At 38.8% G+C, this 16607-nt stretch overlaps 2 protein-coding genes across 2 annotated transcripts; both read right to left on the bottom strand.

The window, feature by feature from the left end:
- Positions 1 to 8022: 8022 nt before the first annotated feature.
- On the bottom strand, positions 8023 to 11758 carry LOC112164971 (protochlorophyllide-dependent translocon component 52, chloroplastic). Its single transcript, XM_024301342.2, has 7 exons — positions 11076 to 11758; positions 10583 to 10770; positions 10163 to 10248; positions 9883 to 10067; positions 9547 to 9744; positions 8779 to 8966; positions 8023 to 8456 (listed from the first exon to the last, which is right to left on the bottom strand). Exons 1-7 carry the CDS (start codon positions 11592 to 11594, stop codon positions 8198 to 8200), a joined length of 1623 nt encoding a protein of 540 aa, XP_024157110.1. The 5' UTR covers positions 11595 to 11758; the 3' UTR covers positions 8023 to 8197.
- A 172-nt stretch (positions 11759 to 11930) lies between these two features.
- Positions 11931 to 15720, bottom strand: LOC112164970 (IQ domain-containing protein IQM2). The gene is made up of 8 exons (XM_024301341.2): positions 15498 to 15720; positions 14221 to 14775; positions 14012 to 14126; positions 13858 to 13923; positions 13587 to 13763; positions 13261 to 13500; positions 13048 to 13149; positions 11931 to 12938 (listed from the first exon to the last, which is right to left on the bottom strand). Exons 2-8 carry the CDS (start codon positions 14730 to 14732, stop codon positions 12123 to 12125), a joined length of 2028 nt encoding a protein of 675 aa, XP_024157109.1. The 5' UTR covers positions 14733 to 14775; positions 15498 to 15720; the 3' UTR covers positions 11931 to 12122.
- Between the last annotated feature and the right edge of the window lie 887 nt (positions 15721 to 16607).

Genomic DNA, 16607 nt, shown 5'->3' with positions numbered 1-16607 from the left:
TCTCTTTTCTCTGTAGGGATAGAACAAGCCCATATCAATCGTACCTCTCAAATATCGAAAGATTGTCTTTATACCAATCTAATGGCGTTGCGTTGGCGCGAGGCTATATCTAGCCAACAAGTTCATAATAATTGAGGTGTCCGGTCTTGTATTGTGCTAAGTACAATAATGCGCCTATTGTACATAAATAAGCACTTCTGCTATTAACACGTCTTCGTCATCATCCCTGGGACGAAACGGATCCCTTTTAGGGCCAAGACTACGGACGACCATGGGAGTGCATTTTTGACTTTATCAAAATGCCTAAGCATCTATTGACACGGTATACAAGTTCTGAATCTAGACAAAACCGTGTTCTCCCAAGGTCATTCCTCTCAAACTCGGATTTCAGGTGTTCAGCGGTTTCCCTTAACTCTCAAGGGTTCCAATTATAAACCGCGACAATTGCAAATCCGGAACTTGTCATGGAAACGCGTGGGCATAGTTCATCATATCCCTTCCCAATCAAGTAGTCATTTTAGTGAGCATTTCAACTTCATTGCAAATGCGCTCCGTGGTCTAGAGCCACTTGACTTGGGTAAATAAAGTCCACAAGAACCTTTATTATATTCCGTATCTAGATCCCTATAGAGATACGTAGTGACCACATTTGTAAGCTGCATGTTCAGTTATTTGGAAACTACCAAACTGACAAGGTAGTGGAGTGCAATGACATCCATTACGAGAGAATATGTCTTCTCGTAGTCGATTCCAGGGTGTTGTGAGAAACCTTGCGCCATAAGGTGAGATTGCCATCTCTTTTTCTCATCACGCTATCTAACGAAGACCTATTAATGTCAAGAGGTTTTATGTTAGGAGATGTTGGCATCTCAGGCCCGAAATCATTCCTCTTCGTTAGTGAATCCAATTCAACCTGGATCGCATCTTTCCATTTAGGCCAATTTTCTCTACGTTGGCTTTCTTCAACGGAGTAAGGTTCGATGTCATTGGTCTCAATAATTCCACGTCCTCATGTACACTAGTGTAGTTGGTAGAGATCTCTATATTTTCAGGAATTGGTTCTAACATTGAGGCGTCCCCCAACGATGTCTCTTGGACATAACCACAATCCAAAATATTCTCATGAGACGGATTATGAGTATCAATGATTAATGGATCAAGTTGTGCCAAACTCGCACTCTTCTTAGGGCGAGAATCCATCGAACCTATGGGTCTCCTACTCTCTCTAGCGGAACCCATGGCCTATGACGCCATTATGCCACCTTTGTGGCGTCACCATACTACCATCCATGGTAGTGGTGCAGTACCCATCTTCTCTGGGTGGCACCATGTCCTCTTGTGGGGACATCAATCATTGCAGGCATGTTTGCAGCAGGTATATGTGATCTCGTCACTTTTAGGGGATCAAGATGAGACATAGTGGGGACAGACACGACAATTCCTGTCGTTCCTGTTGAACATTAATGTTCTAATCTCCCCCTAACGACGGGAAGACTGTCTCATCAAAGTGACAATTCGCAAATCCAGCGAAATAGAGATCGCCTGTCAAGGGTTCTACATAGCGGACTTATAGTTGGAGACTCATGTCCAACAAATATATATATGCATTCGTTGCAATGACTCATGTTGATGCGCTGTGGCGACGCAATTGGCACATGAACCGCACACTCACATATGCATAAATACGAGATATTAAACTCGAACCCAGTCACTAGCTGTAACGCAAATAAAAGTTGAGTGGCTGCTATGAGTCGTAGACGAATTAGCATAGCTGCATGCGTTATTGCATAACCCAAGCGGAAATATTGGTGCGCATTACCAATGTCCGGGCTACCATTGTAGTCGTTTAATGGTGGCTTTTCCGCGAGACCAATTGGGTGTGTACATGGGAATATGATACTTGATATCAATACCCAATGATATGCAATAGTCATCGAAAACTGTCGATGTAAACTCTCTAGCATTATCAAGTCAAATTGACTTAGTGGGATGATCTGGGTAGTGAGCCCGTAGCCATATGTTATGTGCTAGGAATGTAGTATAAGCAGCATTACGAGTGGATAATGGCACAACACGTGACCAGCGTGTTTGCGTATCAACCAACACCATAAAACATCTATATGGTCCGCAAGTTGGTTGATCAAATCCATAGAATTACTTTAGATTCTTTGTGAGAATGAAATTATTTCCTCATCTCCTTTGCATAGGATGGTCTCAATCCTAAATAACAGGCTTTACAGAACGAAACATGGGCTTTATAATCAACCAATAAAGGTTTTGGTGAAACCATAGTGTCACAATAGACTTGAGAAGTAGATAGAGGAGTTTATGGCGTCAATGCCATGTATTTACCGCAGGGGGTAGGCGGCACGGGCCATGTATGGCCTATCTTTGCACAATCATGGTGCCATGAGGCGCATGTGCAGCTCCTCGAACCAATTCTTGGTTCTTACTTTTCTTCGTTCTGAAAATGGATGTCCGTGTAAAGTCTTTAATACACGGATCATCATGTCAAAGCCTATATGTGCCAAAATCCCATAAGTCGTCTCTCATGACATAGTTGGATTCAATAACTCAAATAGTGGTTGCATACAACCCACTAGAGCGACACATAAGTTTCTCTAATACTCGTTTATGTTCGTAGTCATTAGAGGTGATGCAAAGGAACTCTGTCCATTCTCATAATGTGTTTCCACATGAAAATCATTGGCTCTTATATAATAAAGTTCGAATTAAGGTATGTCCAAGACATTAAAGAATAGACACTTTATTAATAGCCAATGATTACATCAAAGTTTCTTGATCAAATCTAATCCAAATAAAATGAAATGTAGACAAATTGTAGTCACTCAATCTTTTTGGTAATTCCAATCAAATATGACCAGGGAAGTAGAGAGAGATGTCGGTGGAGCGAGGCTCTCTCAAGTACCACTAATCTCAATTACTTTCCTAGACATCATATTCTAGTGAGAAAGAGTTCAAACCAAATGTCATTTATTCATTAAGGCACAATTGCCATTACATAATTCTTGGAAAATGAAAGACTATTTAATTAAAATCTGCGGCATCAACATTGTTGTTTTCCTCGCCAGATTTGAAGTCCGTAATGATGAGATTGACATCATTGTCATCTCCATCATCTCCCTCGGCTGCGAGATGAGCCTCATGCTTTCTCATATCTTTTATACACTTTGTATTATGCAGCTTTTGTTTTGTCACTCGCATTTTAGTGCTTAAACCAATGCTCTGAAGATCCATATCTATAGCATTACCTCACCCATTAATTGAGATGCACCTTGTGCATTTGGACATCCTCCATGGATCCCACGTTGGCCAATGTTGCCACGTGTCCAATTCTTGGTTCTTACTTTTCTTCGTTCTGAAAATGGATGTCCGTGTAAAGTCTTTAATACACGGATCATCATGTCAAAGCCTATATGTGTCAAAATCCCATAAGTCGTCTCTCATGACATAGTTGGATTCAATAACTCAAATAGTGGTTGCATACAACCCACTAGAGCGACACATAAGTTTCTCTAATACTCGTTTATGTTCGTAGTCATTAGAGGTGATGCAAAGGAACTCTGTCCATTCTCATAATGTGTTTCCACATGAAAACCATTGGCTCTTATATAATAAAGTTCGAATTAAGGTATGTCCAAGACATTAAGTAAAAGAATTGACACTTTATTAATAGCCAATGATTACATCAAAGTTTCCAAAGTCTAATCCAAAATAAAATCAAAGTAAGACACATTGTAGTCACTCTATCCGTTTGGTAACTCCGATCAAATATGACCAGGAAAGTAGAGAGAGATGTTGGTGGAGCGAGGCTCTCTTAAGTACCAAGAATCTCAATGACTTTCCTAGACATCACATTTTATTGGATCCGCCACATAAGAAAGAGTTAATACAATTGTCATTTATTGACTAAGGCAAATTTCCATTACAAAAGTTCTTGGAAAAATAAAAAGGACTAATCTAATCAAAGTCTGTTGCATCCATGTGCACTTCATCTTCAGCTTTGAAGTCCTCTATGGTGAGATTGACATCTCCACCATCTTCTTCTTCTTCTGCAAGGTACACTTCTTGCTCTCTCAGGTCCCTATATGCCCTGTAGCTTGCAGCTAGTTCCTCACTTGCCTTGCATTGCTTGAACCAATGCTCAATTGATCCACATCGATGACACTCATCATTGCGGTTGCCTCCCTTTAATTGAGGTGCACGTTGTGCATGTTGCGGGCGTTCCCTAGGAGGGTTGGTGCCACCACCACGACCCATTGAGCCATCATTACAGCTAGGGATACCACGACCCCCTCTCCCACGTGTGGCATTACCACCACGTGTATCCACACCAAACTTGCGGTTTCCTTCCTGGTTAGGGCTGTTATATGGGCCCAAACGTCCCTCATGTCCCCCATTCTTAGGGTACCGCTCCTTGCGCCCTCCTTTGGGGTGCATTATAATTCGCCTCATGAACGCTCTTAGTTCCAATGGGCCTTGAATTATAATTCCTCACGAGTATGTTATCATGTTTCTCAGCTACAGATATAATATTAATAAGCTGATGGAACCTCGTGATCCGTCCAGCATTGACTTCAGTACGGTATTGCTTTGATACCACAATGGCTGAAACGGGGAAGGTGGAGAGAGTTTTCTCAATTAGCTCTTGCTCTGTGACAGGTTGTCCACAAAACCTCAACATGGACTGTATGCGAAGAGCTTCTGAATTATATTCAGCAACAGACTTGAAGTCAGCAAAGCGCAGATTGTTCCATTGAACCATCAAGTCAGGGAGGAGGGAATCTTGGACATTGCCAAAGCGCTCTTCTAGCGCTACCCATAGCTCTCTTGCATCCTTGATCGACATATACTCCAATCTGAGTGCCTTGTCCATATGGCGTCGCATTAAGATAACTGCTTGAGCATGCTTTGTAGATGTTCGGTTGAACATAAGATCCGGGTTAGGTGCCTGGATTATGGGTAATATTCCCTTTGAAGTGAGATGGTTCTCAACATCGGTTACCCAACTGTGGTAATCCGAGCCTGTTGAGTCAAGCATGGGAAAGTCGAGTCTAGGTTCATTCGACATCCTGAAAATAAGAAGAGAAGATAAATTAGTTTCGGAGCTAAACTTCCACGAAAACTAAAAATAATAAGATTTCCGAGCTATGCTACCAAGAAATCAATTTCCAAGAATCTCTTTTGGATTAGACCAACAATGATGTTTTAATATGGTCACAATTTGATGCTTACGGACGCTCTTAGTCCAAGCATTGTGAACGCTCGTAGTTCACACGAACACTCTTAGTTCGTTTAATTATGAACACTCTTAGTTCATACGAACACTCTTAGTTCGTTAAGCGTGAATCCCCACAATTCCGCTTTGTTAAATACTCAAAAATCATTTGGCAACATATATTCCAATATTATGGAGAAAATAAAAGGAATTTAAATACAAGAAAGCAGGAACTTTAATCGTAAAAACTTACTTGATAATTTGAAGTTTTGCTTCACGATTCTTTATACACGCGCGTGTTGATGCAGGCGTGTAGCTAAATTAGAATTGCTGTAATTTGGTTGAAAATTGCAATTGGTGGGCTGCCCTTCTCCCTTCCTCCTTTTTTCTTTTTCTTCCTCCTTTTTTTTTCTTTTTTTTTCTTCCTCCTTTTTTTTTCTTTCCGGGCCCAGCCCTTCTCCCTTCCCCCTTTTTTTTTTTCTTCTTTTTTTTTCGGGCCCAGCGGGGTCCCCTCTTCTTTTTCTTCCTTCTTCTTCTTTCTTTTCCTCTGTTCTTCTTCTTCTTCTTTCTTCTGGTTTTCCTTCTTCTGCTGTTCTTCCTCTCTTCTGGTCTGCAGGTGGCGGTGGGCAGAAAAACTGCAGGTGGCGGGGGCGCTGCGGCGGCGGTGGCGTCCGGGCTGGGCTAATAGGCTGGGCTGATACGCAGGCGGGTTGCAGGGACGCGAAAGCAGCAGCGGGTGGCTGCAGGGAGCGAGCAGGTGTGCTGGTGCGCGGGGGAGCGTCGCCGGCCGGGCTGGGCTGCTGGGTTTGCAGGTTCGGCCGGTGAGATGAGATGGGGTGAGGCTGAGGTCGGCCGGTAGAGAAGAAGTTTGTTTTTTTTTTTTTTTTGTTTTGGGTTTGCAGGTCTGCCGGTAGGGATGAGATGGGTTTGGAGTTTTTTTTTTGTTTTTTTTTGTTTTTTGTTTTGTTTTGGGTTGGCGGCAGAGAAGAAGTTCTAGGGGTTTTTTTCTGAAGCTAGGGTTAGAACTCGTGCTGATAACGTGTTGTAGGAGAATAGAATTGTGTTTATTATTGATAATAGGAGCCCTTTATATAGGGAGTTTACAGAGTACACAAAAGGTAACAGAATCGGAATACAATTAGTATACCTAGGGTACTTTCCTATTACAACTCTAAACCCTAGTTTGTAGAGGCACACATTATGTCGATATCCTTCAACAGAAACGTTTATGTAAGATAGGTAGGTGGTAGTCCTAACAACAAGAATTGTGGTAAGAACATAACTAGTTTTTTTTTTTCAATGCTATTTTGATTAATGATGTATCTCGTTAGTTTTAGGGGTATGAAATTCTTTTTTACTTATTTAGATCAACTAGCACAGTTCTCTCAACCACAGGGATTTGCAATAAAATAAAATAAAAACCCCAGCAACCGTGTCTCAATTCTCTCTGAATCCCTAAAATCATCTCTCAACCTCTCGCAACTACATATTGTTTTGATCTGTTCTACTAGTAGATCTCTTTCTCAACCTCCATTAATTTGATCTACCCTTTTTTTTTTACTAAGAATAATTACCCTTAATCATGCAATTTTCAATAATTTAATTTCGTTTATGTTTTATGCATGCGCACTTGTTTTTCTTTCACGTCAAATTGAATCTGTAAGATGAATATTTATATATCAGAGATTAATTTTATTGCGTTGATCTTGAGAATAAGATTAGTGTCTGGTGACTTGACTCTAGTCGTGTGCAATTAATGTAATAGATTTGAAAGAGGAAAGTAGATATATATCTGAAATGAGAGAGTTCGGCGATGAAGATTTGGAGGAGCAAATCCTAACAGTTCTGCCACCCAAAACTCTAATGCGACTCAAGTGCGTCTCTAAAAAGTGGTATGTTCTTAGAGCATCTCCAACAGTGATAGCTATCTGGATAGCTAAAAGTAGCTAAAATTGAAATATAGCTGGTTGAATATTGAGTTATGCTCCAGCAAATACCTAAAACTCAAGTTAAATTTAACTTTTAGTTAAATTCTCTCTCCTCTCTAGCTAAATATAGCTAGGTCTTTTAGCAAAAGCTAAATTTAGCTTTTGTTTAGCTAGTCTGCTGGAGATCAAACTTAGCCTAAAACTAGTTAAATTTTAAATTTTTTTTGAAATAAGTATTCTGTTGGAGATGCTCTTATCACCCGTCCCACGTTCGTAGCCAAGCACCTCTACAACTCCATCCACAACAATTTCTCTACTACTACTAGTGTTGTTTTGAAAAGGTGTTATCATTGCTTAATTTTCACACTGATAACGATCACGATGATGAAGTTGAGCATAGCTTTCTCTCTAGTGTCCAGGACATCCATGTTCCTCTTTGTAACGGGGGTGAATCAACTATTATTAAAGGCCATTGTAATGGGATCAATTGTGTAACTCTACCCATTTCTGGTGAGGTGATTTTTTGCAATCCGGCAATTAAGGAATTCAAGCTTCTTCCCTCCTCTCCAAACCTTTCAGATTTCGAGCGGCCATGTTGCCTCTTATTCCACTTCAGCGAGGCTTTGGGATTTGGATATGATCCGGACTGGAAAGAATATGAAGTTATTAACATTGGATTTCCTGGTTACGATTACAATGAATTTGAAATTTATGATCCTCCCAAAGCAGCTGTCCACACCCTGGTACTGGTTCTTGGAGAAAGATCAAGACTGATTCTTTAGAAACAGAAACTACTATTCTTTGGCCCGTATTTTTTCAGATGCACTTCATGAATATGTGTTATTGATTGGGATATGAGCAACATAAGTAATTATATTGCGATGATGCATGAGAAGAAGAATTTATTAGGCGCATTATCGTTTTGTTTGATACTGGGGATGAGCTATTTTATGATATGATGTTTCCTATTTTACATTACACCTTGTATGGGAGGTTTTCTTATGCTAAACAGTGAGCAGGAGCATCAATCTTACACCAGGGCATGGTTGTAGTCGTGAAAGTGAAAGTTTTTGTAGATAAAATGAGCCAACCATTTTGAACCTGCAAAGCATAGTAGAGCTGTTGCAACTAGCGCAGTTCTCGCAGCCAGTGATGATAATACTCCTTGCTTAATTGCAGCGACAATTCCAAGTAAAGAAAACGAGAAGACCTGCAATACGACTTCAAGCACGCCTAGAGCTTTGTAGGCAGAATTGCAACTGCTGCAGTTTACCACATGAGACTGGTACCTGAAAAGGTGTGCAAAAACTCCTCAATGACTCCAGTATAATGCACTCCAACTTAGTTCTAAACTTCACGACACTAACAGGTAACACAAATGCTTGTACTTTAACGGCATTGGTATTGTGGTGTGCCTAGACTTTCGAGGTATTTTAACTGATAAAAGTATTCTATCCGATAAAAGTATTCTATACACATAAGCTTCCACCAATTTTAGCATTTCCAAGACTACCGTAATGATCTACTTTGCTGTCTATGAAATTTAACAGATAACAATAAAATGGTTCCAATTAAGAGTTGAATTCACCTTTGGTTTTGCATGAAAGTTACCTGTCCAACAACTGTTCTTTAGGAGGAGTGGGCGGTAGAGCCCCAGTGAACTTGCCTCTCCAATCTACCTGACCACCCGCATACTTGTTTAACCACTTTCGGAAACCAACAACAAGGGCATCTGACTTTGTTGGCACAAAACAAGCTTTCTGCCACTGGGTAGGGCCAGCATCCATTATCCTACGTTCCTGTACAATAACCCGAGAGCACATTAGACTAGAGTAAGTGCAATGAAATTTACCTGAGATTCTATTTCATGATCATGTGCTGCTCACATCATAAGCATGCCGACGGGAATTCTCTACAGCTGTTGATCTATCAACAACTGAAAGTTCCCATGTAAACATGCAAAAAAACTTGTGATCATCATGAATATGTAAACAACTTGACCCATTATGATCCCAATGTTGAAGTTATTCAAGAAATTTGATATCAAAATAGTCCCCAAGTTGTTTCTGCAATACCAATATACTGTTTTTTTGAAAGAATATCATGTTATTGAGTCATTCTCTTGTACGCCGTTCTCTTTTATGACAACTTTCAGAACCAAAGTTTCCTAAGGGTTTCCTTTAGCATCCCTCTGCTGCATGGAAGTAACCTTATAGATCATAATTATCATTTACTTCACCAGAATCTGGGAGTAAGGGTTATCCAATAATCGTGATGTATATGGACTTTATCGTTATCATTTTGACTGAAAAGGTAATTGCATATAAACCAGTGTGATCCAAGTTAGTTCAAAACTTAATACAAAGAGTAAGGAGTCACCTCAATATGAAGCAAATATAAATCCGAGTCCAGAATCAGGTTTTGCCCAATATGAAATATCCATCGTGGAACAATCCTGTCAATCCAAACGCCAAAGTTTCTTGGGAAAGTCCATATCAATCTGCTATTACCTGGACTAACTGGAACGCAGATAAAAACTAAAAGAGCTTGCTTTTGTCCCGTTTGGGGTGATAATACCTACAACCAAAATAAAAAACATCACGCAAGTATATGGACAAGAATAGAAATGATAAAAGGATATGAACAAATAATAACAGAAACTCTAGCTGCCAGAATCAGCTTTATGTAAACAAATCATTCAAAATAATGTCCTACCTTTTCAGTTCCAGGTGAGGATGCAGCCCCACTAATATGGTCAACTGGACTAAAGATAGAAACACAAAACACACATGGCGGCAGAAATATACTGTGACCTGGATTCTGCTCTGCGATGAAACCATTTATGTCTAACTTAGGAATATAAAAGTCCAATGGTCTGCCCCCTTCTCTATCAGCTTTCTCTGTGAAGGAAAGATACAGTAAGTAATGTAAACGCCCTACATAAGGAGCGACTGACATAGTGATACCCAATAAAGAGAATCCATAAATGATTAACCTTTGGGTTGTCGAGTTTGCATTATTCCATAATGTGCATATGGAACATGAGCAGGGTCCATAAGATTTTCAATCAAGACCTCGTACCTGGAATTGCAATTCAAAAATCAAGCAAAGTTATATGCTATGTTCTGGAAGAGGAAAAAGAAATTTCATATTCCAAAGTTTTAGTCAGACAATTTGTGACACTGATCTAGAAATAACACACTTCTCTTTCCTTTGTGGAATTGTGGCTAGGAGCCACTTCTGCCATTAAATGACAATTAATAATTCATGTGGATATAACTAGCTACAAGTTCTTTGACATTAGAGAAAATCAGACCTGATAGATCCACAAGGTTTTTTTTTATATGTGTGTGTAATTTCCCTCTGCAGACCATGTTTTATATCCAAGTAGTAAAAATATAAATTCTTCACATACCCGTAAGGTATCTCCCTATTTCCCATCAAGCTAGCATATGATGGATCATCTATTTCCGGTATGTAGGGAGGCTTTTTCTCTGCAAGAATATCTTTGTATTGAGGATCAGAACTTGGCCAGAACCACACGATTCCATTCTGCACGGTACTTGGATAAGCACCTACACATGCTTTCTTTGAAGTGTGAATCTGCATTTTTGGTTGAAGGATCATTTATTTAAGCATTGCAAAGATTACTGTCATACAAAAAAACAAAAACAAAAAGAACTTCCACAGGAGGAAGAAAAATAGAATATACTTACTTTTATGCTTAAGTTCATCAAAATGATACAAAACCATGTTATGATATGACATCTTCTAGCTACAGTCTTGCTTCAAAGTTCATTACAGTTACTGTTTTATTTTAGTTCATAAAAATAATAGTTACTATATGAAATAAGCAGGCAGTTTGAAACTTGTACTGTATAAATCTCTCTAGGTTGTCATTGAATTACCGGAGGGCCATCCTTGGGTGCTTGAGGAATGAACTTGCATTCACCAGAGCCATTAAAACACCAGCCATGATAAACACACTGCAACCTTCCCCACTGATCAATCCTCCCTTCAGATAATGGAGCCAATCTGTGAGGACAAGCATCATCAAACACCTTCCATGTACTTTCATTTTTGTCCCACCACACCACGACATCAATACCCAGAACTTTCTTTGCATGTGGGACTCTCTTGTCAAGGTCACAGACTGGCATCAATGGGTACCAATGGGCATACCAATCAAATTTGCCATCTTGGGTTTGAGTTTCAACTTGTGGTCCAGATGGGTTTTCAGTCTTAGTTGCAATAGAGGATGATATGGTGGTGAATGTCTTGAATGTTGGTTTGTTTCTTTGAAACAATGAGAATGATGAACTGGATGTTTGATTAAAACCCAAGAAAGTGAGTTTCTTTGATTGGGTTTTATCAAATTTAGATGGAAGTTGTAATGATGGAATAGATGAAACTCTCAGAGTTTCCATGGCTGCCACTTTCAGAGCTCACAACAGAAATGGGAGAATAAAGGTGACAACTTGATCTCAAAGCGTTTAATCTTTGGACTTTGGACTTGCAATTCAGTTAAAGAAACTTGAGGCTCTGATTTAATGGAGTGGAGGATAACATTAAATGAAAATTGGTAATAAGTCAAAACTATTGACTAATGAGAGATTGAATGGCTCTACAAGTGTTTGGAGCTCAACCAAGCAATCACTAGTTACCATCACACTAACGTTTTCAGGATTAGTAACTTAAATTTGGGGATGATGGGTTGAAGACTTGATGTTGAGAAATGGGCCCTTGAAGTGGGCCTCATCAAGTAAAATTGAATCTTCTTTTGTATTAAAAGGGTTTCAAAACCTACCAAAATTCTACAATTTTTCATCTCAATTTGATGAACTAATGAAAGAATGTGTGTATACATGATTTGGGTTGAAAAGAATGACAAAGAATTCCTATATCATCTTTTCTATTCACACCAAAGAATAAATCAGTAAGGGCTCTAGTTTCAGTCATGAAACATTAGTGATTTTGGTTACTCTACTTCCTACAAACAATGGGGAGGACTGTGTTCTAGCAGGCTTAAAGCTTCTGGATAACAAGCTCGCTCTATCAAATGCGGCTGGACTTAAGATTGTCGCCACCTCCCCGCCACATGTTGTGGGTGACAGCAGTGTTGGACTCGATACATTAGTGATCCGAGGAGAGAAGTATGATCTAGGACGGTTAGCCTTTCTTGGAGACAAGTTGACATGCTCCAGAGCTCGAAACTGAAGCTCTGAAGGGTAGTCCCTCACGCAACCTATGCGAGGTCCAGCTCCTGTTGTCCATTTGCAGGATAACTGCTTTCCCAATTGATATGATTTCATTCCTTTGAGGGAGTTAATCCTTTTGAGAATCGATTCTTCTGGAATGGTTTCTTCCTCAGTCTCTTCATGGTTTTCATCGAACAAGTTCTGCTTTGGAACCATGTATTCCTGTTCTGATGGTTGATGTACTTCTGTTGATACTGAAGATTCTACAGGGAAACTGTTGCAACTTGAAGCAGCTGCTTGACTTTCACTCTCAAGCAAACTTTCTCTTTTTGGTATTTCAAGATTAGATAATTTTCGGCTAAGCCTGTGGAGCCGGCTTGCTATCTTTGATTCCATTGCAACAGCTTGCTCCATTGAATCAGTCTCCTTCCTACTAGAGTCTCGAACAATGGTATTTTCAGTTTTTAAGTCACATAGATCTGGGATTAACTCCTCTTCAGCTGAGTAGCTTCTCAGATGAGCACTGCTTCTTTTCTTGCTAAGTGAACCTTCTTCTTCATCAACTGGACTCATCTGAATATAACAACAAAGTAGGCTTTATTAGTACGCATGTCTTCACTAATTCTCTCACGATAGATAACAAATCATCCAAAATAGTGAAATATGTTCTTTTTCTTTATACCTTAACATCAGTGAGATCCACATTGTTCTCTTCAAGGAATGAAACAAAGTCTCTGAAATTCTCTTCTGTTGGTCTATAATGACCACTGTGAGGCCAAACTGCCTGTAGAAAAGTAACAAGAAATATGTTAGAGACGATAATCAATATCAAGAACAAAGGGCACTATGGAAACAGTAATCAAAATCTGCAAGTTTTTTGGTGTTGTACACATACCTTGATAATGCCATTCTCAATAACTAATCTCCCAGCAGCAGATGTGGCTCCTCCAGCCAAAAAACTGGAATGCTGAAATGTGCCCTTCTGTTTCTTGCCAACATATAAGATTTTCGAAGTGCTGAGAACAAAAATCCATTTGGCATCCTTGTCTTCTCCAGATGTATGGAGGAGCTCCCCTGATTGCTTGTAGAATAATTTTCCATCCTCCACAACAACTTCATAGGCCATTCTTTCCATCTGTATTGAGAAGAATTGTTATCACCAAACGAAATGGATGTAAAAAGATACAGATAGAAGTTATCAACAAGGGCATAAAGGCTCACCGGACCAAGATACTTGATACACTGCTGTTGAAGTTTGGATCGAGGGCATTTTTCAAGATTCACTTCCTTCCCTTCTCCTATATCTAGCCAGTAGAAGAATGGTTCTCTACTCTGACAATGAAGCCACTTAACGTAATAAAAGTGTAGATTGTGTCCATATCGGTGCCTTGGATCAATCTGTTTTCAATCACATATGAAAGATTGAAATCAGTAAACGCCAATAAAAGCCTGAAGAAAAGAAAAACAGGATACTTAAATGCAATTAACTTACCGCTTCAAGCCAGTGCTGCAAAGCAAGTTTTTGTGCTTTACTATTCTTTGATAAACCCTTTCCAACCTGCAATTCGAAAAAAAATGTTTAAGTATTTAAACAAATTATATGTAAACTTAAAAGTGAAGCAGATGGCAATCTGTTAAAAGATTACCTTGGCAGCTCTGGTCCTTGCTCTAGACCAACGTGAAATGGCAGTTTCATGTTTCTCAATTTCAAAGAATGATATAGAACTCCGCTTAAGCTCAGCGAAATCTAACAGCTTCCACCTATATTGTTAAAAACAATTAGACTGAGTAAGATTGAAGCACAATAAACATTTTAGTAAAAAGGCAAGAATAACACAAAGAAAGAAATACATACCAGCTCTGCTCAACTAGAACTGCACAATCTGCTAGCTTTCTTCTGGTCCGAAAGCTTTTGTACACTTTCTGCAACTTAATTGCCGCCATGTGTTTGGGGTTGGTGAAATCTGTTTGCACGGGTCGGATCATCCCCACCGAATTATCTGATCTCGGGGATTGAATGTCCATTTCTTTGCTAACGGCACTGATTGATCCAATGTCCACTTCTTTGCAAAGGGGGCTAACTGATGTAATGGCAATACTCTTTTCTTTATCTAATGAAGGAAACTTAAGCAAGCCCATTTTCTCCAACTCATCCCCTTTAAAGCTAACAGAAGTTTCTAATGTCATCTTTCCAGAACCTAAGGCTCTCATTATCAAAGGTTCTGCATCACCGCGGTTGAAACTAACTGATCTAACTGGAGTTTTTACTTCATCATCTCCAAAACTGATAGATTTTACAGTTACTGATTCTAACGCACTTTCCAAATCACAGTCCTCAGAAAATGGGCAAGAAAAGGAAATTCCCATATGATAGCAAAGTGGGGTTTAGCAACCCAGACAATTCGGATTCCTGCAAAGAACAAAAGAGAAAAAGTTAATATTCCACATCTAACACTGCCTTACATAACAGGAAATCTCTACAAATTCGAGCTTTTATGAAGGTAAACATTACAGTTAAATATCCCAGACACGAGTCAGAACCTATTACATTTAAGACAATAAATAGCTTTGGATCTACAAAACCTACTAGAATAACACATCCAGATGCAAATGCAATTTGGATTCAACTAAGAAAATCCATTAACATCCTTTTTCTCCTAATAGCATTATCTAATTGGAAATTTATATGAATGTAACCATTTGAAGCATATCATCAAACAATAAGAGGTCACATTTTATGCTGCTGCTGTAGAATCCATTGAAAAAGACCAAGAATCTACAAACACATTACCAGAAGTTTAATTCTTCAAATAAAGCAAACCATTATAGAGAAACCCATTCCATTTGAATACCATTTCCATATGAACTGAACTGGCGTACAAACCCATCAAGCAAAGAGCAGGATCCACAAAACCCATTACCAAAAAGACTAAAACTAAAACCATCACCATTCCCATGAAACCAAGATCAAAACCCAGAACACCCATTTCATCAAACTGCCATAAAGACCAACATTCACCCAAGAAAGAAGGAACTTTTGCCATTTTATGTAAAAACCAAACACCAAACAAACAACAAGGAGAAGAAGAAGCAAGAAATGGATCATTTATAGAACTAAAGAGGCATTTTTACCTGAAATGGAGGATTTCAAAGGAGTAGAAAGCGATTGCTGTGTATTAAAAGCAGAGAAAGCTTCGAACTTGAAGGGTGGGTTAGAGATAGAATTGGATTTGTTTGAAGGTTTGGTTTGGGTAGTAATGGCAACAAACAATGAGTTTGTTGTCTCTCTCTCTCTCTCTCTCTTCCTTTGCTATGCTATACAAAGCTCTTGGTGTTTTTCAAACTAGACATGTCATTGAAGCTCGTTATATAGGGCAATGAAAAGTGAGAAGAGAGTTGAGAGACAGAGGCTCTCTGTTTTCCAACCACGTGGGCATGGGGTTTTACTGGGAAAAAAAGAACAGAAATTTGAAAATGTGAAAACCTATTTTTTCTCTCAAATTAATAAATAATATGGCTCCTTCTTAGAAATTGTTTGACATGATATTATGAGCAGTAATGTTGATTCTTGACCAGGTAGGCAAATCTTGTATATATTTTTGGCAATACTAGCAATTATACTTAATCATAATCGCCAAATTTATAAGTTTTATTGTCATATATTGCATGTTAATTTACACTCTTTTGTTAGTGAAATTCCAAGTAGAAAAAGATGACTAACTGTGATCCAATAATCCCTTTATAATCTGTGTCATGGAAAAGTGGTCTCCATAAGGGAAAATAACTTAATTGGTTTCTATTTAGTTGTTTACGTGTATCTCGATTAGAGAGTTGCACAAAATTTACGTTTCTCCGTAAACAGGACTTTAATAAACTTTATATGATATTAGTTTGTAGGCTTGTTTTCTTTAATTCCAATAGAAAAGTTTATATTTGTTTGAATTGAGCTTTACTTAATCTCTAAGAGAATATAAATTCAACTTGAAAATTAGTTTTTTTTTTTTTCTTTAATGACTGGATCCCTATTTTTTTCAAGAACCAAAAAAACTCTATATATAATTTCACTAGTATTTCTTTCCTCAATATTGAACAAGATTCTAAGTTGCAATCCCGACTCCTTCAAATCAAGAAAACAAAACACATTTAACACGGTCCTCCCACGGATTGTGCATGGTTAGTACTGACCTTAGTTGTTGTTTATTACTCAGAAAGTTTATATCGATGTCAATTAATTTAAGTTCC

This window comes from Rosa chinensis, chromosome 5 (assembly GCF_002994745.2).
Source record: "Rosa chinensis cultivar Old Blush chromosome 5, RchiOBHm-V2, whole genome shotgun sequence".
Lineage (NCBI taxonomy): Eukaryota > Viridiplantae > Streptophyta > Magnoliopsida > Rosales > Rosaceae > Rosa > Rosa chinensis.
Note: the sequence above shows the minus strand (reverse complement) of the source record. Positions and strands in the feature narration are given on the sequence as shown.

What these genes read in the sequence shown, in the direction of transcription:
- LOC112164971 (XM_024301342.2), bottom strand. Translation starts at nt 11,594, where the DNA reads ATGGAAACTCTGAGAGTTTCATCTATTCCATCATTACAACTTCCATCT. An exon ending in GCAAACTCGACAACCCAAAG is followed by an intron (nt 10,068 to 10,162) that starts GTTAATCATTTA and finishes TTTCCTTCACAG; the next exon opens with AGAAAGCTGATAGAGAAGGG. An exon ending in CCTCACCTGGAACTGAAAAG is followed by an intron (nt 9,745 to 9,882) that starts GTAGGACATTAT and finishes TTTTGGTTGTAG; the next exon opens with GTATTATCACCCCAAACGGG.
- LOC112164970 (XM_024301341.2), bottom strand. Translation starts at nt 14,732, where the DNA reads ATGGGAATTTCCTTTTCTTGCCCATTTTCTGAGGACTGTGATTTGGAA. An exon ending in TTGAGAATGGCATTATCAAG is followed by an intron (nt 13,150 to 13,260) that starts GTATGTGTACAA and finishes ACTTTTCTACAG; the next exon opens with GCAGTTTGGCCTCACAGTGG. An exon ending in TGGATCTCACTGATGTTAAG is followed by an intron (nt 12,939 to 13,047) that starts GTATAAAGAAAA and finishes TGTTATATTCAG; the next exon opens with ATGAGTCCAGTTGATGAAGA.